This window comes from Erythrolamprus reginae, chromosome 10 (genome assembly GCF_031021105.1).
Source record: "Erythrolamprus reginae isolate rEryReg1 chromosome 10, rEryReg1.hap1, whole genome shotgun sequence".
Taxonomy (NCBI): Eukaryota; Metazoa; Chordata; class Lepidosauria; order Squamata; family Dipsadidae; genus Erythrolamprus; species Erythrolamprus reginae.
This window is the reverse complement of record NC_091959.1, coordinates 14,305,034-14,329,104: the sequence shown is the minus strand read 5'-3', so window position 1 is coordinate 14,329,104 and position 24,071 is coordinate 14,305,034. Positions and strand designations below refer to the sequence as shown.

General features: G+C 45.3%; 2 protein-coding genes across 9 annotated transcripts in view; one reads left to right on the top strand and one right to left on the bottom strand.

The window, feature by feature from the left end:
- The first annotated feature begins 374 nt into the window (after nucleotides 1-374).
- WDR76 (WD repeat domain 76) lies at nucleotides 375-21,650 on the top strand. 5 transcript variants are annotated; one of them, XM_070762401.1, is made up of 12 exons: nucleotides 462-754; nucleotides 1,418-1,473; nucleotides 6,144-6,273; nucleotides 6,637-6,729; nucleotides 6,809-6,852; nucleotides 6,939-7,092; nucleotides 11,168-11,323; nucleotides 12,394-12,608; nucleotides 14,983-15,132; nucleotides 17,031-17,084; nucleotides 18,504-18,762; nucleotides 21,211-21,650. In XM_070762401.1, exons 1-11 carry the CDS (start codon nucleotides 569-571, stop codon nucleotides 18,757-18,759), a joined length of 1,494 nt encoding a protein of 497 aa, XP_070618502.1. In that variant the 5' UTR covers nucleotides 462-568; the 3' UTR covers nucleotides 18,760-18,762; nucleotides 21,211-21,650. The 5 variants fall into 5 exon arrangements, with proteins under 5 accessions (XP_070618501.1, XP_070618503.1, XP_070618499.1 ...); XM_070762399.1 differs by having other exon boundaries at nucleotides 506-754; nucleotides 6,141-6,273; XM_070762400.1 differs by lacking the exon at nucleotides 21,211-21,650 and having other exon boundaries at nucleotides 375-754; nucleotides 18,504-19,085.
- Nucleotides 19,659-24,071, bottom strand: part of FRMD5 (FERM domain containing 5) — a 103,760-nt gene continuing 99,347 nt past the window's right edge. For 3 of the 4 annotated variants that reach the window (XM_070762393.1, XM_070762397.1, XM_070762396.1), the window contains one exon: nucleotides 19,659-22,750. In XM_070762393.1, coding sequence (XP_070618494.1) covers nucleotides 22,182-22,750 — 569 coding nt within the window. In that variant the 3' untranslated portion in view covers nucleotides 19,659-22,181. The remainder of the gene's footprint in view (nucleotides 22,751-24,071) is intronic. The other variant, XM_070762394.1, reaches the window with a different exon arrangement.

Genomic DNA, 24,071 nt, shown 5'->3' with positions numbered 1-24,071 from the left:
CAGCGCAATTCTGCTACTCCACCGGACTCTGCTAGCACTCAAGAGCCACGGGGGTGAGCACACTTCGAGTCTGCGGAGAGGGGCGGCATACAAATCTAATAAATAATGAAAATAATCACCGGTCCACCTTAACAGCCCACATCTGGGTAGGACCTTCCACCCTTTGGCCTCTGCTCCCTTGCAGGAAAGTGGGGCAGTGTGGGGGCTCTGGCAGAAGAAGGAGGGGACCCCCCCGGTTGCCTAGGAAACTCAGGTGGCCTGGGGAGTGGGTGGCTGGGTGGCCCAATTGACGACAGAAGCGTTCCCCCCCCTCATCCCGGCCGCTTCAGGCGAAGCAAAAGGCCTTTATTAAGAGAGGGGGGGGGGCTCTATCTGAGGGACAGAAGGAACGGTGCCTCCGCTCGCTAAGAGAGCTACCACGTCGCCTGGTGGTGAAAACTGAGTAGGCCGCGAGATTCTTCTCCCCCTGCAAACGCGAGGCCGGCGCGGGTTCCCTCTCTGCGCACGCGCGCTCCTGCAGCTGTGGCGGGAAACCGGTCTGGCGGTATAGGCGGAGGCTGGCCGAGCGATGGCGGGGTCCGCGAGAGTCTCCTCACGCCTGCGGGCGACCGAGGCGGAGGGGGACGAGGCATCCGAAAGCCCGCTTCCCTCCCGGCGAGGTGGCGAAGGGGCACAGCTGTCCGCCTACGAGAGGAAGCGGCTGAGGAACATCTCGGAGAACGCCCGGTTCTTCGCCTCGCTGCAGCTCTCGGAGGTCGGTGCGGAGCTTCCCCCGGGCAGGGCCGGGAAGCGCTCCGGCTGGTCCCCGCCCCGTTTCGCCCTCGTTTCCCCCCGCCCCGGGACGCCAGCCGGGCTTTGTGGACGGGGGTGGTGGTGGTGGAATCCGCCTCATCCAGTTCTGCCTACAATACAGGCGCTGGGGTAATTTTGGGTCACCCACCGGGAGACCAGGAGTTGTAGCCAGAGGTGGGCTGCTAAGGTGGAATGGTGACGTGTGCTCGCCCCGAGTGCTTGCGGAGTCCAGCGCAGTGATGCTACTGCACCTTTGCAGGTAGCGAAATCACATGCGGACACACAGGTACGCTTGTGGTGCCCCTGCATGTCCGTGTGCTATTTTGATATCTGCACAGGTGCAGTAGCATGGTTGCACTGGACTCCGCAAGCACTCGGAGCCGTCACTGTTCCACCTTAGCCCACCCATTATTGCAACCCTACCAACTGGGTGACTGGGCCAAACCCTCCTCCCTCAGCCCAACACGCATTACTGGGTGGTGGTTGTGGGGGAAAGAGGAGGAAGGAGTAATTATTAGGCCCTGGGTTGTTTATAAAAATAATAAAGATGGGATAAAAATATAATTTAAAACAAGTGGTGTGGAAACATTGAAAGCACGCTTCTCTGTTCTTTTTCTCCTTCAAGTCATCTGCCAAACTTCATAAAACGACGTTGAAAAGGAAGACACAAGGAATAAAAAGGTAAAAGTATACTGTGTGTACATTAACCGATGGCAGAGTTCAGATATTTGGTAATCCCAACCAAAAATTAATCCAGACAAACCCACCATGGGAAATGTTCTTGGCCTGTGACTGGCCTCTACAGTGGTATCCGTGAAACCCAAAATTAAGTAAAACTTAAATTTAAAAGGTTACACCTTATTCAGTACTTATCTCACAAGTTAAGTACAAAACAGTTTATGGTTCGGGTAAGGACCAGACTGAATACAAAAGTGAATAATCAACACTGCAGAACTAGGTTGAGGTGGTGCAGTTGCCTAAAGAGAGTAAAATATGAAAGAAAAACAAATAGGTTGAGAGGAAGGGAAAGTAACATTCATTACTGACAGTCTCAAAATGGGTGAACAGTGCAGTCAGGCGGTAGGGAAAGCAAGTAGGATGCTTGGCTGCATAGCTAGAGATAACAAGCAGGAAGAGGGAGATTATGATCCCGGTATATAGAATGCTGGTGAGACCCCATTTGGAATACTGTGTTCAGTTCTGGAGACCTCACCTACAAACAGATATTGACAAAACTGAATGGGTCCAAAGACGGGCTACAAGAATGGTGGAAGGTCTTAAGCATAAAACGTATCAGGAAAGACTTAATGAACTCAATCTGTATAGTCTGGAGGACAGAAGGAAAAGGGGGGACATGATCGAAACATTTAAATATGTTTCGATATTTAAAATATATAAAAATGTTTCGATATTTAAAATATATAAAAATGTTTCGATCATGTCCCCCCTTTTCCTTCTGTCCTCCAGACTATACAGATTGAGTTCATTAAGTCTTTCCTGATACGTTTTATGCTTAAGACCTTCCACCATTCTTGTAGCCCATCTTTGGACCCGTTCAATTTTGTCAATATCTGTTTGTAGGTGAGGTCTCCAGAACTGAACAGAGTATTCCAAATGGGGTCTCACCAGCATTCTATATACCGGGATCATAATCTCCCTCTTCCTGCTTGTTATCTCTAGCTATGCAGCCAAGCATCCTACTTGCTTTCCCTACCGCCTGACTGCACTGTTCACCCATTTTTAAGGGTTAAATAGGAAAGTGAACACAAGAACAAGGGGACACAATCTGAAGTTAGTTGGAGGAAAGATCAAAAGCAACATGAGAAAATATTATTTTACTGAAAGAGTAGTAGATCCTTGGAACAAACTTCCAGCAGACGTGGTAGATAAATCCACAGTAACTGAATTTAAACATGCCTGGGATAAACATAGATCCATCCGAAGATAAAATACAGTGGTACCTCGAGATACGAGTTTAATTCGTTCCGGACCTGGGCTCTTAAGTCGAGCAGCTCTTATCTCGAACGACTTTTTCCCATAGGAATTAATGTAAATAATTTTAATTGGTTCCAGCCCTCAAAAAACTCACAAAGTTAGTCTAAATTATGCAGAAAGACATGTTTTTAATGAAGAAATGTACATGTACATATAAATGAATAATGAAGTTTCTTTCACTTAACTTGTAAACTTTCTTAAACTTTTAAATTTACATATGTTCAACTTCTCTGCCACCCAATCCTGTAGGACAGAGGTCCCCAACCCTTTTTGCACCAGGGACCGGCTTTAAGCGATCAAGAGAGGAATGGGTGAATGAATGGACGGAGGGTGGGAAGGAAGGAAGGAAAGAGGGAAGGGACAGGAACAGAGGAAGGAAGCAAGGAAACTTATGAAAGGGGAGAGTAAGAGAGGAATGAGTGAAGGGAGGGAGGGAGGGAAGAAGGTGGGAAGGAGAAAGAAAAGAAGAAATAGAGGAAGGGAAGGTAAAAGAGAGAAAGAAAAAGAGCAAGAAAGAAAGAAAGAAAGAAAGAAAGAAAGGGGGAAGGGACAGGAACAGAGGAAGGAAGCAAGGAAACTTATGAAAGGGGAGAGTAAGAGAGGAATGAGTGAAGGGAGGGAGGGAGGGAAGAAGGTGGGAAGGAGAAAGAAAAGAAGAAATAGAGGAAGGGAAGGTAAAAGAGAGAAAGAAAAAGAGCAAGAAAGAAAGCTGCAAGCACCCCCCCGAGCCCCCCAGGCCGGCTGCAACCTTTTAAAACACGCGCGCCGCTTCGCAGCTGTCTCCTGAAGCCGAACGCGGAAGTTAGCGTTTGGCTTCAGGAGACAGCTCCTTGGCGCTTGTATCTCGAATTTGGGCTTGTAAGTAGAACAAAAATATCTCTCCCCTCCCAGCTCTTATCTCGAGTTGCTCTTAAGTAGAGCAGCTCTTATGTCGGGGTTCCACTGTACAGAAAATAGTATAAGGGCAGACTAGATGGACCATGAGGTCTTTTTCTGCCGTCAGACTTCTATGTTTCTATGTTTCTATTACATGAAGTTATTGAGCTCTTCAAAGAGGAAGAGGTAAGGAAAGTGGAAGTAAGAATGAACTGTAAGATGGAGTGAACAAGTATATCACAGGTGGAAGCGAGAGAGGCATGTTTCCCGTCTGTCCCTCACACCAAACTGCCATTTTTATGTCTTGGCATAATGATCCTTACCTTACAAGAGAATGATGTGAATCACATGAATGTACTAAATTGAATGTACTCAATTACATATCCTGATTTCAAAAAAAATGAAAGGATCCCATAGCAAAGGACAAATGACTTAAAGTTTCATTTGTGATATTTCTTAAAGGGGGGGGGGAGGAAAGTTGGAGGGCAGGAAAAAGCCCAAAATGGCTTAATGAAGCTCAACTCAAGAAGTAGGAAGGCAGGCACAAAGGGAGAAAACTATCAGTAGACTGGAAATGTATTGTTAGTTTTAGGAAACCAGGAAAAGAATGGGTGTATTGTTTGCTTAAGGAGGGCAGCGAAATGCCCCATGGTAACAAATGGGTCCTTGCAGACAGTTTAGCATATATTGGAACTCCTGGTTTGGTTTTAGTAGCCGTTACATCCAACAGAGTGGGTCTTCTCCGGGTTCCGTCAACTAAGCAATGTCGCCTGGCGGGACCCAGGGAAAGAGCTTTCTCTGTGGTGGCCCCGGCCCTCTGGAACCAACTCCCCCCAGAGATTAGAACTGCCCCCACCCTCCTTGCCTTTCATAAACAACTTAAAACCTCTGCCGCCAGGCATGGGGGAATTGAGATCCTCTTTCCCCCTAGGCCTTTACAATTCTATGCATGGTATGTACGTATGTATGTTTGGTTTTTATATTAATGGTTTTTAATCATTTCTAATACCAAATTACTATTGTACACTGTTTTATTGTCGCTGTTAGCCGCCCCGAGTCTCTGGAGAGGGGCGGCATACAAATCAAATGAATGAATGAATGAATGAATGGTATTGCAGGCTATGGATTGTTCCAAAAGGCCCACAAACTCGTTCACCTCAGTAAACTGCTTTCTTCAAACAGGTGAAAGACTGCAGAGGAAGATTAAGCCTTGTTTTCTGTCAGGATTCTGGAGTGAAAGATACAGAATATCAGATATTATGTATTATGAATTGAGTGTTAGGAAAGTATCCAAACAATAAGAAGGATCCTACTTCAGAGAGCTGTTGGGTATCTTTCTTTTTTTTTTAAAAAAAATATTTTTATTAATTTTCAAAGACAAGCATTACAAACGTAACATATAACATAAAAAGGAGCTACCATTGTTGCGTATCTTTCATTGGATGTATTCAAAATGGGTAGCTATCTGTGGGAGCCTGAGTTTTGCTTATCAAGGGACAGAACTGTTGACTTCCCTGGGCACTGGCAACTCAATGCTCTTTTAATACTGTCCTGCCATCTGCAGCTCACATTGAAAAATGCTTATAGATTAGCCAGAAAAAAAAGTTATTTAGAGAGAAGCACAGAAGTATGGGATCTGGGCAAGAGTGTTTTGAGTGCATATTTTACTACAGATCTCACTTCTTTAAGGATTGTGAATGAATATTCTGAGCAGCATCAGCAATACTATATTAAGACTCAGAGTTTTCCAAACCTGCCCAGAAGCCGAGAGGGAAAGAGTGAGAGGGAAGGAGAGAGAGAGGAAGAGAGGAAGAGAGAGAAACAGATAGAAAAAAGAGAGGAAGGAAAAGAGAAAGAAAAAGAATGGGAGTAAGGAAGAGAGAAAGAAAATCAAAATCTAGTTTGAAACTAGCTCAACTATTTAAGTGGCATTTTGATATTGATAGAGTTGCCCTATTATGAGCTCACTGTTATAGACACACAGTACAGTATTTTATTTTGAAATTCTCTGAGGCAAAACAGGGTGGGTTTTTTGTTTGTTTGTTTGTTTGTTTGTTTATTTATTATTTCTGTGCCGCCCAGTCCCAAAGGGACTGCCGCTCAGACACTATACTTTTCCGCCTACCCCCCAAAAAAATTAGAGGGAACACTGGTTCTAGGTATTGACTGGAGTAAATCCTTTGCTTGCTAAGGAGGGTTACATACTTGGAGAAAACCGATAGCTCCCTCTGCCCAATGGAAACAATCCACATACGTATCTGCTTAGCCAGTTGGGGAAGAACTATAGGGCTCTTGGTCTCCAGCCTCATCCAGCCAAGTTCATACATCTTCAGATTGTAGCACAAAGCCGCCTGAGTGATGTCAAAGGGAGGAAATTATAATAGATAATACAATGAGAATTAAAACAGCAAATGTTTTCATGACATGACTGTATTCTTGAAGCACAAGATTTTAGAGGTGCACTTGTATTGTCTCAGTAGAGTTAAGTCTCCAAAGACAGAAACTAAGACAACTTGTCGAAGATCCATGCGTTTGCAGAGAATAGATCCACTGGGCATTCCCCTCCCGGAGCCAGAAGCAAAGGTGGAATTTCCTGTGGAAGAGGAGCATGTAAGAGGACCACAGGGGAGAGGGCAGGTTAAGATGTGCTTATGCTTGGCCCTCTGGCTGACTGACACATTAGGGGCTTTTACCCTTGGCTGGCAAAGCTTTTCTGATTGAGAGTTACCCTGTGTAGGGACTAACCATCCTAACAGATGGCCTTGGATTTCCATGGCCACCTTGCTACTAAAGCGCATGCAGTCGCTTTGAGCGCGACTTAAATTTTGCTTTGCTCAAGTGACTTATATTCTGCAAACAAAGCAAAACAATTTTATTAAGAATGTGTATTTCTGCTTGCTGCTTTTCCAGTGAACTCCACTGATAATATATAACACAATTCACTGCCTTATACATCTTTTCCTTTTTCGAAAGGCCCGATTGCCACCTGGACCTCATCCAATGGTTGCTACTGTTAAGGAGCCAGAAACTGACACATTTCTCAGCATGTGGGCAAAAATAAGCCAGGTATTTTCAGAACTCACTAGTAAGTTTGAAAGAGACTCAACACTTAATGTGAGTAATTTCTGCATTGTTTTCCAACTAGGTGGAAAGTAAGAAGAGTCAGAAGAGCTCATGCAACTTAGAAAGGTGACTCTGAAATTAATTCTAACTGGTTGTTTATTTTTACGCGCTTGCTTTGTATTTAAACTAACATATTCATTATGTTGGCCCAGTTACAAAACTCATCTCCGTGGGATGGTCCTCAGAGAAGAACATGTTGCAAAAGTGGTGAAAAGCCGGGTTTGCTCTGTGGCTGTCCATCCATCAGAAAGCAGAACTCTGGTGGCAGCTGGGGACAAGTGGGGGCAGATTGGCCTCTGGGATTTGGTAAATACTTCATGATTCATTGTCTTTGCTGCAATGTTTTATTAGGCTTTCAAAGTAGCTTCCATATAAGCTATGTGAGGTAGAAATAGTTGAATGTTTAGAGAATTTTTGGCTGGGAAAGTGAATATTATCAGGCAAAAAATGAAACTCAGATGCGGCCCTCCTGCTATTCAGATGGATCAGGCTGCTCTGTTTTCCTCTCACTTGATAGGATTTTGATAGCCAAGCAAAGAGGTTTGAATTTTGTTCCAAGACTGTTTTGTTTTTTTTAAAATATACTTTATTAGATTATATAAAGAAAAACAGGGAAAGGGGGGATGGGAATACAAAAAAGAAAAGTAGGAGGGGGATGGGGTAAACAGTACAGTAGTCCCTCGCTATACCGCACTTCACCTACTGCGGCTTCACTTCATCGCGGGTTTCTGAGGAAGTCGATCGGCAGATTTAAACAGCCCGCCGAACTCGATCGGCATGTTTTTAAAAAAAAAATAATCTAAAATTGTAAATACTGTATCTAAAATAAATACTGTGTGGGAAGCGTTTATAAACACTTAAAACAATGAAAACTTACCAAACAATTACAATATAAATACTTAAATAAGTACTATCAGTCGATAAATTCCCCATCGCGGATTTCACCTATCGCGGCCAGGTCTGGAACGTAACACCAGCGATAGGTGAGGGACTACTGTATTTTTATGCAGCAGCTTATATATATTGTTGTATATACATTCCAAATATTTGTCTATATGTAATTATTTTGTATTCAATATTCTTATTTGGATAATCTTATAACTGTAGTATTTAATAGTCCAAGGGTGACGTGGAAAGGAAGAGTAGTTGGAAGTGGGATAGAAAAGACTGTTTTTTAACCGTGGCAACTTTAAGATGCTGTCGTATGTTGGCTGGGGAATTCTGGGAGTTGAGGCCGAGACATGAGCCGGGGTAGCGCAGCAGGTAGAGTGCTGTAATGCAGGCCACTGAAGCTGACTTGTAGATCTGAAGGTCAGCGGTTCAAATCTCATCACCGGCTCAAGGTTGACTCAGCCTTCCATCCTTCCGAGGTGGGTCAAATGAGGACCCGGATTGTGGGGGCAATAGGCTGGCTCTGTTAAAAAAAATGCTATTGCTAACATGTTGTAAACCGCCCTGAGTCTAAGGAGAAGGGCGGCGTAAAAATCTAATAAATAAATAAATAAATAAATCTTAAAGTTGCCACGGTTGGGAAAACACTGTTCCAAAAAAATGTACTGTAGGTTCTTAGATTTGGAAAGAAATGGAGAAGCTTAAGAAAGGCTTGTGCACTGTCTGTTTTCCCTTAGCTTCTGCCAAGCAACGTCAATGGGAAGCGAGATCCACTTCACCGTGTTACTAACTTAATAACTGCAGTGATTCACTTAGCAATTGTGGCAAGAAAGGTCATAAAATGGGGCAAAGCTCACTTGACAAATATCTCCGCCATAGAAATTTTGCCCTCAATTGTGGTCGCACGTTGAGGACCACCTGTGTTATTCTGGAAAAATCCAGGAAGTCTGAGAAGTGGCAAATTATTGAAGGAGAGCACACATCCTTACAGTACAGTAATACCTCGTCTTACGAACTTAATTGGTTCTGGGGGGAGGTCCGTAAGGTGAAAAGTTCGTAAGATGAAACAATGTTTCCCATAGGAATCAATGGAAAAGCCAATAATGCATGCAAGCCCATTAGGAAAATCCAGAACATTAAGGCTTTTTAAAAAGGGGGGGGGGCAGACTAAGCTGAGGCAAACGGAGTAGGGGGAGGGACAGCGAAAGGTGGCAAGAGGTGGCAGTCCCTTTCTCCTCTCTTGAGCTCCATGAGTCCCTCCCGTTTTTGCCCACCCCGTTCTGCTCATTTTCCCCACACTTTTCTCCTCTCTTGAGCTCCATGAGTCTCTCCCGTTTTTGCCCACCCCGTTCTGCTCATTTTCCCCACACTTTTCTCCTCTCTTGAGCTCCATGAGTCCCTCCCGTTTTTGCCCACCCCGTTCTGCTCATTTTCCCCACACTTTTCTCCTCTCTTGAGCTCCATGAGTCCCTCCCGTTTTTGCCCACCCCGTTCTGCTCATTTTCCCCACACTTTTCTCCTCTCTTGAGCTCCATGAGTCCCTCCCGTTTTTGCCCACCCCGTTCTGCTCATTTTCCCCACACTTTTCTCCTCTCTTGAGCTCCATGAGTCCCTCCCGTTTTTGCCCACCCCGTTCTGCTCATTTTCCCCACACTTTTCTCCTCTCTTGAGCTCCATGAGTCCCTCCCGTTTTTGCCCACCCCGTTCTGCTCATTTTCCCCACACTTTTCTCCTCTCTTGAGCTCCATGAGTCCCTCCCGTTTTTGCCCACCCCGTTCTGCTCATTTTCCCCACACTTTTCTCCTCTCTTGAGCTCCATGAGTCCCTTCCGTTTTTGCCCACCCCGTTCTGCTCATTTCTCCCACACCTTTCTCCTCTTGAGCTCCATGAGTCCCTCCTGTTTTTGCCCACCCCGTTCTGCTCATTTTCCCCACACTTTTCTCCTCTCTTGAGCTCCATGAGTCCCTCCCGTTTTTGCCCACCCCGTTCTGCTCATTTTCCCCACACTTTTCTCCTCTCTTGAGCTCCATGAGTCCCTCCCGTTTTTGCCCACCCCGTTCTGCTCATTTTCCCCACACTTTTCTCCTCTTGAGCTCCATGAGTCCCTCTCGTTTTTGCCCACCCCGTTCTGCTCATTTTCCCCACACTTTTCTCCTCTCTTGAGCTCCATGAGTCCCTCCCGTTTTTGCCCACCCCGTTCTGCTCATTTTCCCCACACTTTTCTCCTCTCTTGAGCTCCATGAGTCCCTCCCGTTTTTGCCCACCCCGTTCTGCTCATTTTCCCCACACTTTTCTCCTCTCTTGAGCTCCATGAGTCCCTCCCGTTTTTGCCCACCCCGTTCTGCTCATTTCTCCCACACCTTTCTCCTCTCTTGAGCTCCATGAGTCCCTCCCGTTTTTGCCCACCCCGTTCTGCTCATTTCTCCCACACTTTTCTCCTCTCTTGAGCTCCATGAGTCCCTCCCGTTTTTGCCCACCCCGTTCTGCTCATTTTCCCCACACTTTTCTCCTCTCTTGAGCTCCATGAGTCCCTCCCGTTTTTGCCCACCCCGTTCTGCTCATTTCTCCCACACCTTTCTCCTCTCTTGAGCTCCATGAGTCCCTCCCGTTTTTGCCCACCCCGTTCTGCTCATTTTCCCCACACTTTTCTCCTCTCTTGAGCTCCATGAGTCCCTCCCGTTTTTGCCCACCCCGTTCTGCTCATTTCTCCCACACCTTTCTCCTCTCTTGAGCTCCATGAGTCCCTCCCGTTTTTGCCCACCCCGTTCTGCTCATTTTCCCCACACCTTTCTCCTCTCTTGAGCTCCATGAGTCCCTCCCGTTTTTGCCCACCCCGTTCTGCTCATTTTCCCCACACCTTTCTCCTCTCTTGAGCTCCATGAGTCCCTCCCGTTTTTGCCCACCCCGTTCTGCTCATTTCTCCCACACCTTTCTCCTCTCTTGAGCTCCATGTGTCTTTTCCCCATGCAGTTTGGAAGGGGGGAGTTTGTTGCTGAGATTCAAAGCAGCGCTGGCAAAAATGAAGGGAATCGAGGAGCCTCAGGGATATCCCGGCGGCTGCTCACGTTCGTAAGGTGAAAATAGTTCGGAATAAGAGGCAAAAAAATCTTAAACACGGTTCATATCATGAAAAGTTCACATGAAGAGGGGTTCATAAGACGAGGTATCACTGTATCTTCAAAAACGTAACAAGGAAGATAGAAGAACTGATGAAGCCTGTCTCTGCTAGCTCTCTGCCCTCGTTAAATCAGAACCCTGGGAATATCAATACAAAAGGCCTTTTTTTGTTTCGGTTCTCCCAAGTTGGAACATTCTCACTTTTTGAGAGCACCTGCTTTGGACCTGGGTGGGGCCCTCTGGCTAGAGCACAGCATTTGTGTCCCTAAATGAGGAAATATTCCTTTTCTTGGTGTGGCCCTTGCTGTGAGTTCCATTGCTCGTTGAAAAAAGCAGGACTCTAAATGGTATTGCTGTGGTTTGTGTTTTTTAGGATTCCAGTTTAGAAAATGGAGCCTACGCCTTCATACCCCACAGCCTGGCAGTCAGCTGTTTGCACTTTTCTCCCGTTAATCCTGCTCATCTTTTATCTCTCAGTCATGATGGCACATTACGATCTGGGGATGTAACTCAAAGAATTTTTGAGGAGGTGAATATTTCAGCCATTAAATAATACTAGGCATCCTATAATAATAATAATAATAATAATAACAACAACAACAATAATAATAATAATAATAATTATTATTATTATTTATTGGATTTGTATGCCGCCCCTCTCCGCAGACTCAGGGCGGCTAACAACCATGATAAAAACAGCATGTACAATCCAATTAATAAAACAACTAAAAACCCTTATTATAAAAACCAAACATACCATGCATAACTTGTAATGGCCTAGGCCTAGGGGAAGGAATATCCTAACTCCCCCATGCCTGGCGATAAAGGTGGGTCTTGAGTAATTTGCGAAAGACAAGGAGGGTGGGGGCCGTTCTAATCTCTGGGGGGGAGTTGATTCCAGAGGGCCGGGGCCGCCACAGAGAAGGCTCTTCCCCTGGGGCCCACCAAACGACATTGTTTGGTCGATGGGACCCGGAGAAGGCCAACTCTGTGGGACCTTATCGGCCGCTGGGATTCGTGCGGTAGAAGGCGGTTCCGGATGTATTCTGGCCCAATGCCATGTAGGGCTTTAAAGGTCATTACCAACACTTTGAATAATGCCATGTTTGGCAGAGACCTTGTGGATAATCTACTCTGAGTCCTCTTGTCTGCTGTTACAGTAAACTTGTCTATTCTTTAGGGAAAGGCTACAGAGTCTTGACAGCGTTGTTCCCTTAGCAAGTGGAGCATAGCTTCACTCGGTCCCTTCTTCCCTGTCCCTGGAGGCAGTTGAAGTTGAAAAGAAGCTATTCTCTCCTATGCCTGGGACAGCTTTTGCTGCTACCAGAAGGAGGCCTGGGGCTCTAGAGAGAATATGACAGGCTACTTGGGATAGTTATGTTCTAAGTGACAACTTCCAGCTGTGCTTAGCGAATATTATGTGTTTGAGAAATCAACTGTCTTCACTCTGTAGGAAAGCCTGCTTTTCTCAGTTTTGTTTTGGCTGCTATAAGTGAACCTTGAAAATAGATGGAAGTTTAATTTCCTGCAGTTATGAAATGCAGGCATCGTCAGTAGCCTTAGGCCTAGTCTTCTTGGAATCCTCTTTCTCATTCACAGATATACCGAAACGAGAGCCACAGCCTTTCTTCATTTGACTTCTTGGCAAGCGATGCCTCTACTTTGGTTATAGGAATGTGGGATGGAAAGGTTGCCATAGTGGATCGGAGAACACCAATCCCATCCCCTGAGATCTTGGCTGATCTTCAATCAAAGACAAGGACAGTTCACGTTCACCCCATCTATAGAGAGTACTTCGTTGCTGCTGGGGATAGGTGAGTACTCACCCAGGTGCAAAGGTGTGCTAGGCTGGTAGCAATGGGGAAGCAACAGCTACACATTTGATTTAGAGTAGAATCTAGATAAATATAATCTAAAGCAGTGGTTCTCAACCTTTCTAATGCCGTCACCCCTTAATACAGTTCCTCATGTTGTGGTGACCCCCAACCATAAGTCTAGTGCCAATTCTCCCAACAGTGCTTTCAGCTGATTGGCAGGAAGGTCAGAGGGACACCCCCACTGCAAACGCCTGATTGGTCGGATTGTAAAAATAAGTTCCAAGGCACCAGAATAGAAGCTTTAGTGCCTGACACCATGGGAAATTCAAAAATCAAATAAATAAATAACTTTTAATATAATTTTAAAATTAAATTTAAATAAATTTAACAGTTAAATTTTTTAAAAAATAATATTAAATTTGCTCTTTATTTATTAATTGGATTTTTATGCTGCCCCTCTCGGAGGACTATGGGAGGCAACATTACCAATGTTGAGCCCTCCCATTCAGCCTCTCATCAGCTCCCTTTACCAAACTGCTGGCAGTCGTCGCTGCTTATATCAGGTCAATCACAACCCTCTTTCTTCCACGAGGTGAAACACACACGCTTTGCTCTGCCTTGATTTCAAAGTCTTGAAAAATCAACAGAGTCCTGAAACAGCAAATCATGTCCCAAACCAGTACGATCAGATAATCTCCACACTGCGAGGCCAGCATGCTGCCAATTTAATAGCAGCCCTAATTACTTGAACCCCACCCTACCACAGGTGGACTCAATTATCTCCTATAATACTTTAGAAGCTGTTCACTCCTATGCATAGCTCTACGCATGCGTGGATCTACCATTATTTCCTCATCCGAATCTAAGGAAGATAAGCGTGATTGACTTCTTCCTTGGCTGTCTTCCAAGCCCCCCCCCCCTCCATCTCACCGTCACTTCCTTCTGCAGAGGACAATTCACCGTCTGACTGTCGGCAGCAAAACAGGCCTATGACATGTTGAATATTTCCCCCGCATCCACTTCCTCAGTCCTTGGGGCAGGAGCTGGGCCAGAGCTAACCACAACAGGTACTTTACCTGACACGTCTCTTCTCTTGGTGGTGGAGATAGCATCCAGCCCCACCTGGATGTCGGTCCAGTCCTGGGAACGTCATCGACGACCACACGTCTGTCTGCAGCGATACCTTTGTCGCAAGCAGGGAAGATGGCAGAGGAGGCGTTACTTTAAAGGCTGCAGACTCAGTCCAATCAGATCCTAGATGGAGTTAACCCATTCCTGGATGCTATCTCCACCACCCAGAGAAGAGACATGTCAGATAAGTACCAACGTCCCTTCTCCCGAGCCCAGCTGGGAGCTCCATCACATACCTCAGTGTTTGCTTAACAAGACTGAGACTGGTGAGGCCGGAATTCCCATGTAACACCAACACTCCGTAGTCTGCATTGGTTGCCGATCAGTTTCCAGTCACAATTCAAAGTGTTGGTCATCACCTATAAAGCCCTTCATGGCACCGGACCAGGGTATCTACGAGACCGCCTTCTGCCGCACGAATCCCAGCGACCGGTTAGGTCCCACAGAGTGGGCCTCTTCTGGGTCCCGTCAACAAAACAATGTTTGGCGGGGCCCAGGGGAAAAGCCTTCTCTGTGGCGGCCCCGGCCCTCTGGACCAACTCCCCCCGGAGATTAGAATTGTCCCCACCCTCCTTGCCTTTCGTAAGCTCCTTAAAACCCACCTCTGCCGTCAGGCATGTATTCATGTATGGTATGTTTGCATGTATGGATGTTTGGTTTTACAATAAGGGTTTTTAGTTGTTTTAGTATTGGATTTACATGCTGTTTTTTGTCACTGTTGTTAGCCGCCCTGAGTCTACGGAGAGGGGCGGCATACAAATCCAATAGATAGATAGATAGATAGATAGATAGATAGATAGATAGATAGATAGATAGATAGATAGATAGATAGATAGATAGATAGATGATAGATAGATGATAGATAGATAGATAGATAGATAGAAAGAAAGAAAGAAAGAAAGAAAGAAAGAAAGAAAGCACAGTCCTCGTGTAGGCTGAGGAGGTGAGGCATAGGAAAGTAGGAAAGAATGAAGAAGGACACACCCATTAAGTTCTAAACTTGGGTTCAAGAATCCTCTTGACCATGATTACCTTAATGTTTTTTCATTCCCAGAATCCAGAGATTCTTCCTGTAAAGCTTCCTTGCTTACATTCTCCACAACTGTGAACTTAAGACATGAACTCTTTTGCCTTAGTCCTACTTATTCAGGAGTGATGGAAGGGGATTTCCTGTGCAGGGTCTCCTGATCTTTGAAGAAAGTGTGCAATCCTGGTAAATCTGTCCCGCTTCCTCTTACAGAAATGTCAGTATTTATGATGCGCGGCACCTGAAAAGCAGAAGTCAGCCAGTAGTTGCTCTCAGCGGACATACCAAGAGTGTGGCTTCGGCTTATTTTTCACCTGTGACTGGAAACAGAGTAGTGACAACTTGTGCTGACGATACACTGAGGTATGTGTGAGTTGGTTTTGTATTAGGTTTTGCTTTGGGGAGTCTGCCTTCTAATTTTCTTCTCCTGCACCTCTGCAACCAAAATATTTTATTTAGCAGAACAAAAAGTCCAGAGAAATTGCCTAGGTAGCCTTCATACTAGATGTCTATTGAGGCAGATTTGCCCTCACAGCAATTTCTCTTTTTTCTTTGCCGTATGTGCAGAACAAAAGGAGTTTGTTGGTTCCTGGGTAAAAATGGGGATGAGAGAGAAGAACATTGTTGAAAGAGGGGCTGGGGAAATAAATGCTTGAGGACTCAATATACAGTAATACTTCGTCTTACGAACCTAATTGGTTCCCGGGGGAGGTTCGTAAGAGGAAAAGTTCGTAAGACGAAACATTGTTTCCCATAGGAAACAATGTAAAATCAATTAATCCGTGCAACGAAAAAAAAGAACGAAAAAAACGCCACCGCCCAGCTGTCACCTTTTAAAACAGCCGGGGGGGGGGGCCTTCTCAGCGTCCTCCTGAACCCGAACGCCAAAACCCGAACTTCCAGGTTCGGCGTTTGGGAGGCCGCCGAGAAGCCCCCCGGCTGTTTTAAAAGGTGACAGCCGGGTGGCGGGGCTTCTCGGCGGCCTCCCGAACGCCGAACCCAGAAGTTCGGCAAAAGTTCGGGTTCGGGAGGCCGCCGAGAAGCCCTGCCGCCCGGCTGTCACCTTTTAAAACAGCCGGGGGGCTTGCCAGCGTCCTCCTGAACCCGAACGCCAAACCCGAACTTCCAGGTTCGGCGTTCGGGAGGCCGCCGAGAAGCCCCCTGGCTGTTTCAAAAGACGACAGCCGGGCGGCGGGGCTTCTCCGCGGCCTCCCGAACGCCGAACCCGGAAGTTCGGCAAAAGTTGCTGTCCCTTGGGTCATGCTAGAAGGCTGTGTAGGGCTGCCCTGCCCCATAGGACAGCTTGGGGGCAGTCTGATAGATGTCAGGAAGGGGAGGGGAGCAAAGGTAAGCAACTTTAGGGATAAGCCATAAACGGCACTTAAAACTGTCAAATTGTTTATTACAGCCATAGTGGAATACTGTATCCAATTGCAGAACATTGCAGACCCCCCAGGGGTGGGTTCCTCCCGGTTCATACTGGTAGTGGCTCGCTGATGATGTCACAATGATGTCACTGAACCAGATCGGTTGGTGCTGGTCCCTGGGCACTGCCATCTTCTTCTTTTTTGAAAAATTTTCCCCAAATACCATCATTATTGTTATGTTGTTATTATTATTCTGAGCATGTGCATAAGCAGAATTCCGGCATTACGTGCAATCACCATCTTTGGGGGGGGGGGACTTTATTTTTATTTTTGAATGTTTTTTTATCCCCCCCCCCTTCTGAGCACGCCCTCATGGGAGGGAGCGAACCAGCAGTGAGATAAATTGGAATCCACCCCAATACACCCCATGTATTTACAACAGAAAAACTAGAAATCTTATATTACGAGATCTAAATAAGATTATTTATCATAACGTAACATAAAAATGATGGGGGGCATGTAAGACAGCAGTTGGGTCTCACTCTTTTAAAACCTAATCCAAAGGCTCCCCCCAGATATCAGAGTTGCCCCCACCCTCCTTGCCTTTCGCAAGCTCCTTAAAACCCACCTCTGTCGTCAGGCATGGGGGAATTGAAATTTTCCCTTCCCCCTAGGCTTACAGAATTTATACATGGTATGCTTGTATGTATGAGTGGTTCTTTAAATTGGGGTTTTTTAGATTATTTTTAATATTAGATTTGTTTACATTGTCTTTTTATACTGTTGTTAGCCGCCCCAAGTCTTCGGAGAGGGGCGGCATACAAATCTAATAAATAAATCAATAATAAATAAATAAATTTCTTCTTTGACTAAACCTTCATTTTTGCCTTACAGGGTCTTTGGAACTCAGTGTTTATCATCTTTAGCTCCTATTCTCACAACTATTCGGTGAGTTAAGACAAGGAGATTGATGGGATACAGGTAGAGTTTGAGTTAAAAAAAAATCCATTGCTAAGCAAGACAGTTGTTAAATATTTGAGTTTTATCCACTTTACGGCCTTTCTTCCTACAGCTGTTAAGTGAATCACTGCAGTTGTTAAGTTAGGAACTTTTAAGTGAATCTGGCTTCCCCATTGACAAGGTTACAAAAGGCATGACAACCCTAGGACACGGCAACACTCATAAATACAAGCCAGTTTCCAAGCATCTGAATTTTTATCACGTGATGACAGGGATGCTTCAGTGGTTCCAAGTGTGAAAAACGGGCATTGCCAGTGTGAGTTGCAACAGTCACCAAACTGATGGTTATAAAAGTGGAGGACTACCTCTACTGATGGGAATGAAATTGCCTAAATGAAGACAATCTTCCACAGTGCACAAGTCTTGGCATCCAAGTGTCATTCAGGAAATTTAAAGAGCGAGTGAGCCAAAATACATCTGGAACCGCCTTCTACCGCACGAATCCCAGCGGCCGATAAGGTCCCACAGAGTTGGCCTTCTCCGGGTCCCGTCGACCAAACAATGTCATTTGGCGGGCCCCAGGGGAAGAGCCTTCTCTGTGGCGGCCCCGGCCCTCTGGAATCAACTCCCCCCAGAGATTAGAATGGCCCCCACCCTCCTTGTCTTTCGCAAATTACTCAAGACCCACCTTTGTCACCAGGCATGGGGGAGTTAGGATATTCCTTCCCCTAGGCCATTACAAGTTATGTATGGTATGTTTGTGTGTATGTTTGGTTTTTATAATTTATTTATTATTTATTAATCAGATTTGTATGCCGCCCCTCTCCGCAGACTCGGGGCGGCTCACAGCAACAATAATACAATGTAAACAAATATAATATTTAAGTTAATTTTAAAAACCCCAATTTAGAAACCAATCATACATACTAGCATACCAGGCATAAATTTTATAAGCCTAGGGGGAGGGAAAATGTCAATTTCCCCATGCCTGACGACAGAGGTGGGTTTTCAGGAGCTTACGAAAGGCAAGGAGGGTGGGGGCAACTCTGATATCTGGGGGGAGTTGGTTCCAAAGGGTCGGGGCCGCCAGAGAGAAGGCTCTTCCCCTGGGTCCCGCCAAACGACATTGTTTAGTTGACGGGACCCGGAGAAGGCCAACTCTGTGGGACCTAACTGGTCGCTGGGATTCGTGCGGCAGAAGGCGGTCCCGGAGATATTCTGGTCCGGTGCCATGAAGGGCTTTATAGGTCATAACCAACACTATAATAAGGGTTTTTAGTTGTTTTATTAAATTGGATTGTTACATTGTTGTTAGCCGCCCCGAGTCTGCGGAGAGGGGCGGCATACAAATCCAATAAACAAATAAATAAAATAAATCTGCATCTTTCTTTTCCTTTTTCTGAACAGGCACAACAACAACACAGGTCGATGGCTGAGCAGGTTGCGGGCAGTTTGGGACCCCAAAAGGGATGACTGCTTTGTAGTGGGGAGCATGACACGGCCGAGACAGATCCAGGCCTTTCATGCCAGCGGAGAGCTGCTCCACTCCTTTCTGAACGAGGATTATCTTAACTCTGTTTGTTCCATCAATTCCTGGCACCCCACCAGGTATCTGGTTGTGGGCGGGAATTCCAGTGGCCGCCTGCACGTCTTTAAAGAGTGACAGGTATGCTGAAAAATCAGAGTTTTAGTATGTAGTTTATTTAACGCCTTATTTTGCTTCAAGGCAAATACACATCTGAAGAGGTCCTCCATTGCGACTAAGTTGGAAATTAATAAGGCTCAGGTTTGCCATTATGGGACTGTAATTTTTTGAATAAGTTCTGAGAAACCGTTAAGTGTCAATTTAATCACTGAAGGCTTATAAATTTGTGTCACAAACTGCAATAGATAAAACTTCGTTTAGAAGTTTAGACACTGGCACTTTTGTAATAAGAAATTTAAATGTGTGTTAAAGAATCAATAAAAAGCATATTTTGATATTTTTCATTCAAGCAGCATGTTTATATTGCTTGTTCCTAGTACTGCTTGGAAATTATGAATGCTCTGTGTCAGAAAAATGGCTTTTAGAAATTAGGTGGGAGGATTGTCCCTGTGTTTGTAAACATCTTTGACGTATAAACAATTGTATGACCCCACCACCACCCCATGTTAGTTATTCGTGCTTCTCTTATAATGCCCCTTAAACATAGAAACATAGAAGACTGACGGCAGAAAAAGACCTCATGGTCCATCTAGTCAGCCCTTATACTATTTCCTGTATTTTATCTTACAATGGATATACTTAAATATTTTTAGCAAGGTGAAATTCAGCAGGTTCTGACAGGTTCTGGAGAACTGATAGCAGAAAATTTTAGTAGTTTGGCAAACCGGCAAATGCTACCTGTGCCTGAGGGAGGTGGGAATGGAGATTTTGCAGTGTCCTTCCCCCAGGAGTTGGGAGGGAATGGGGATTTTGCAGCATCCTTTCCTGCCACACCCACCGAGCCATGCCCACAGAAACAGTAGGGGGAAATTCACCCTTGCACACAATTGTTCCCCAATTAAATTGCTCAAAAGGAATTTCTTTTCATCATAAGTATTTATTTAAATTTGAAAATACTTTTATATGGAATCAATGGTTTTTGCACTAACTACAGGCTGAATATGTAGAAAAATTTACATCTTTGAAGGAAAAATGTGACATATAGTATTTGGCACATGAATTAACAACATCTATATTATGAAAACGAAAATTCACATTTTCAGGTAATCAGCCTTTTTTTCCTGCTTCAGCATGTGCAGCATGTCCATCCACATTTGGATGAGCAACCTGTGGAAACCCCCCAAGTCATTCAGTTGTGATTTGGAACAAATGAGCAGTGAGCCATGAAACAGAAGGCTGAAGGGTTGGATTGGTAGAAACAGAGCTCAGTCCCCCCCAACTCATTCCTGAAGTGCACAAGAAAAAGTGTCCTTAATTGGGCCCAGGATTTAGGGTCAACAGCTATCTAAAAACGACTTGCCCACATCAAAGTTTGCATCTTATCTATTTTAAAAAATGTATTGCATGAAATAGTTACAGGTAGAACTGGGCAGGTTTGAGGTATGAGAAACCCCACCAACAATTAACACGTGAACATTTGTATCTTTCTCTGGAATGGAGAATACGACATGAAAACTTTTCCCTCACTGCATAGAAGCATCATTTACTACAGACTGAGGTAGGAACACCACGCTAGAAATTTTTGTTGCTTTGTTGCATAAAACATTATAAATCCTTGGATATGTCCCTCCAATCTTCTCCCAGATGATGCAAAGTGTAATGCATCCGTTCCCCTTGCAAAAGTCACAATTGCTTGTGGCTCCCGAGGCTGGCCATGCGATGTAGCTATTTGACTCCCTCCGTTGACTACCACCTTCGCTAACCAATGTGCATTCGCCCCATCTTAAGTGCAGCAGAGACTTGCCCGTTCCCACGTATTGCTAATGCTGTTAATTGTGCTCTTTTTTTGAATGGCAAATGACCAGCTGCGGAGGAAAAGCCATTGCGCAAAGTCCCACCTCACAGCCTCCTTCCGATGGGTTCTGGCAGTGCTTCGGTTCTGCTGAATTCGGAGGGCCTGGGCACATACACATGGCTGCCTGGGCAGAGTCAAGATCATGAAACCAGCCTCTTGAAATATTTCTGATTAGATCCCCAAATGACTTGAAATCTCTCCCTGAGATGAAATAGAACCCTTGTCAATCAGATTTCGTGCTCTTAACTCTCTCCCCGTGTTTTATTGCTCCCTGTACAAATGAGCTGCTGCTTTTAGAGAATGTTCTCTGAATCACAAAACAAAATACAAAGAAGTCTGGATTCTCTTTGCTTTGGAGACAATGTTGGTTTTTGATTGTTTTCTTCTCAGTGGTTACTTGTCATTTCGCCTAATTTTCATTTTAAAATAGCACAAAATAACCCACTTTTTAGAAACGATGGATGGTTGATGCAGTGTTAACACATTGTTCTAAAACATTTGCAACCTTGCGAGTATCTCTGTCACTTGATATCCAACACTACATTTATCCAATTTATAAAGTAAAAAAAGGCTTGGTTCGTTAACAAAATATATTTTTTTCCCTTAAAATATAGGTTGAAGTAAGTTCTTTCATAATACAAAAGAAATTTACAGTTTACTGTGGCAGAATCTCATTCCAAGAATCCAGACCTGATGATTACTACTATAGCAAGATTTCAAAAACAACCTTCAGGTGCAGAGATGGACTCTTCCTGTCTCCAGAAACTCCTGCTGCCCTTGGCACCCACCTGTTCTAAGAAAAGGTCTCTGGGATTGAAAAGGCCAAGGACAGAAACTCGCCAAAGACAGGTATTTAATGGCCATCGTACTCCATGCCAAGGGAAGAAATACGTTTATGCCTGCTGACTTCCTTTCGTAACAATCTATTGCTTGAAAAGAATTAATAATGCTAGATGATCTCACAATATTGGCATTTGTCCTATCGTTTCCCCCTCCCCATTCCCCCACGTAAAGTCTGGCGATTGGTAAGAAAATAAAACTGTCCTATTTTCAATGTCCATGTCCAAGATGGTAGTGCTATGCACAGTGACAGTTTTAATAAAATAATACTATATTATTAAACTTACAACTCAGTAGCACCATTACAAAAGCTCCTGCATAAAGTAACAGATGTCTTCATGAACTGGTGTCCCAGCTGAAGGCTGGCATTTAGTCCAACGCTAGTAATAATAAAAAATAAGCTCTCTCTACTTGAAGTTTCTGCGGTTAACACCTCTAGGAAAGCAAAACTAAACTTGAAGAGTGCAGAATAATTTGAATGTCGGAAAGCAGAACTTGGAAGGAGCCTCTCCCCCTAGAGGACCTGCAAAGAAATTGATTACGTGGTGGGTTTGATCTGACATGAGTCTGTCCTTATCTTCGGCTGGGAAACTGCCCTCCTGGGTAGTCCTAGGTAGTCATGAGAGGAGGAGGAGGAGGACTTAGTTTATGTGCTGATGGCGCCACGATGAGCCCCGTTTTCTGGGAACGGGCAGCGGGGATCTTCCACAGTCCGCCCGGCTAGTTACTAGGAGGACAACTGCCTTCAGGTATCATTGAGCAGGCTGAGTACGGAGCGGAATTTGCAGGCAAACCATCGCCTGAGGGGACAAAAGTATTGGTAATGGAACTGTTCAAACTCGGGGGTCTGGCGAATATCACGGAAAAAGGCAACGTCAAGGTCAGACTCGGTAAGGATGATCAGGAGAAGGAGCAAGACCAAGAGGAGTCCGACTGTCACAAGGAGCAGACGGAGGACACTTAAAACAAACTTATTCACCTGTTCTGCTTGGGCTCCTCCACTGCTGCACAAGGCCCGGAGGTCCCTTCCCAGCGCCTCGGCTTCCCCCGCTGCAGCGCTGGCGTCCGACTCCTCTTCCTCTATGCTGCAAGGGCTGCCGTTCACCGGCCGGGACAGCAGCATCAGTTCCAGGCTCTCTTCAGCCACTGGAGTGGGCAGCACGCTGTCCGAGGGGCTGTAGACCTCATCCGAGATGATGGCCACGCGCTCGCAGCTTTCTGCCCGGCCGCTCCGCGAGTGGAGCAAGAAGGCGTCGCTGTGGGAGGTCGACCTGACTGGGGTGGAGTGAGCACTGTCCCGCAAAGACTCGAGGCCTGGAGGAACAGAGGAAAGCGGGTCGAACTGCAGAGCCACAAAAAGGGTTGAGACAAACTTTTTTTTCCCCAACATTGCAACTTTCTGATTGCAGGAAGTCCTGAAGGAAAACAAGTACAGTGGTCCCTCATCATACGAACTTAATTGGTTCCAGGAGGAGGTTCGTATGAAGCAATGTTTCCCATAGGAATCAATGTAAAAGCAAATAATGCGTGCAAATCCTTCAGGAAAATCCCAAACTTTAGAAGGGAGGCGAACAGAGGGCAGGGAGGAGCAGCTAAAGGGGGCGGGTGGAAGAAGCAAGGCTAGGCTAAAGGGTGAGTGGGAAGGAAGAAAGGCAAGGGGGGCGCCCCTCCCTTTTCTTTCTTAAAAAGACACCCTTTCAGTGCCTTTACAAGCACGTTGTTCTCTGCAAAATCTTTCCTACTCCAAGCAGCCCCTCCCTTTTCTTTCTTCAAAAAAGGGGGGGAAAAGAAACCCCTTCATCCCAGCAGCAGCTGCTTGGGTTCGTAAGGTGAAAATAGTTTGGAAGAAGAGGCAAAAAAATCTTAAACACCGGGTTCGTATCTTGAAAAGTTCGTTAGAAGAGGCGTTCGTAAGATGAGGTACCACTGTATTGCAAGTTTAATTAAAGATAGGCATTGATTTGGTTTGGTCAACAGAAGGTACTAGAGGTGCTGTGGATTTTGTGGCAAAGCACTGAACCTGGAGATATTGGAACTCAAGGCCAACAGCCCCCCCACCCCACCCCACAGTTTGTAGGGCAGGGCAGTGTTCCCTTCTTTGTTCTCTTTAAATCAATTAAAGTGCGACTTCCAGCGAACTTCTTTTGCCACTGAAGACCAAATCTGGAACATTGGCCAAACCCTATCCAACAAAATACAATTCAGTGATGAGAAGGCCTTGCATGTAGGCAAGAAAAACTAAATGAATACATATAAAATAGGTTATTCCTAGCTCAACAGCCATCCCTAGGAGTCCTAGTGGAAGTACCGCTTACATATGAGCCAGCACTGTGCAGCAACTGCTGAAAAAGCCGACGCAGACCTGGGTTGCATCAATAGGGATCTTATCGAGATCACATGAAATGATAGCGCCACTTTATATTGCACTTATAAGGCCACACTTGGAATTCCACATCCTGTTCTGGTTGCAGTGATACAAAATAGATGCTGAGATCCTAGAACAGCGATGGTGAACCTTTTCTTCCTCGGGTGCCGAAAGAGTGGGGGTGCGTGCTATCGCACATGCACGAGTGCCCACAGTCATATTTCAATGCCTGGGGAGGGCAAAAACAGCTTTCCAGAGCCCCTCTGGAGG

Coding starts and splice junctions, on each gene's coding strand:
- WDR76 (XM_070762399.1), top strand. CDS start 569: ATGGCGGGGTCCGCGAGAGTCTCCTCACGCCTGCGGGCGACCGAGGCG. Junction 1,474..6,140: donor AAGACACAAGGAATAAAAAG/GTAAAAGTATAC, acceptor GTATTGTCTCAG/TAGAGTTAAGTCTCCAAAGA. Junction 17,085..18,503: donor CCTATTCTCACAACTATTCG/GTGAGTTAAGAC, acceptor TTTTCTGAACAG/GCACAACAACAACACAGGTC.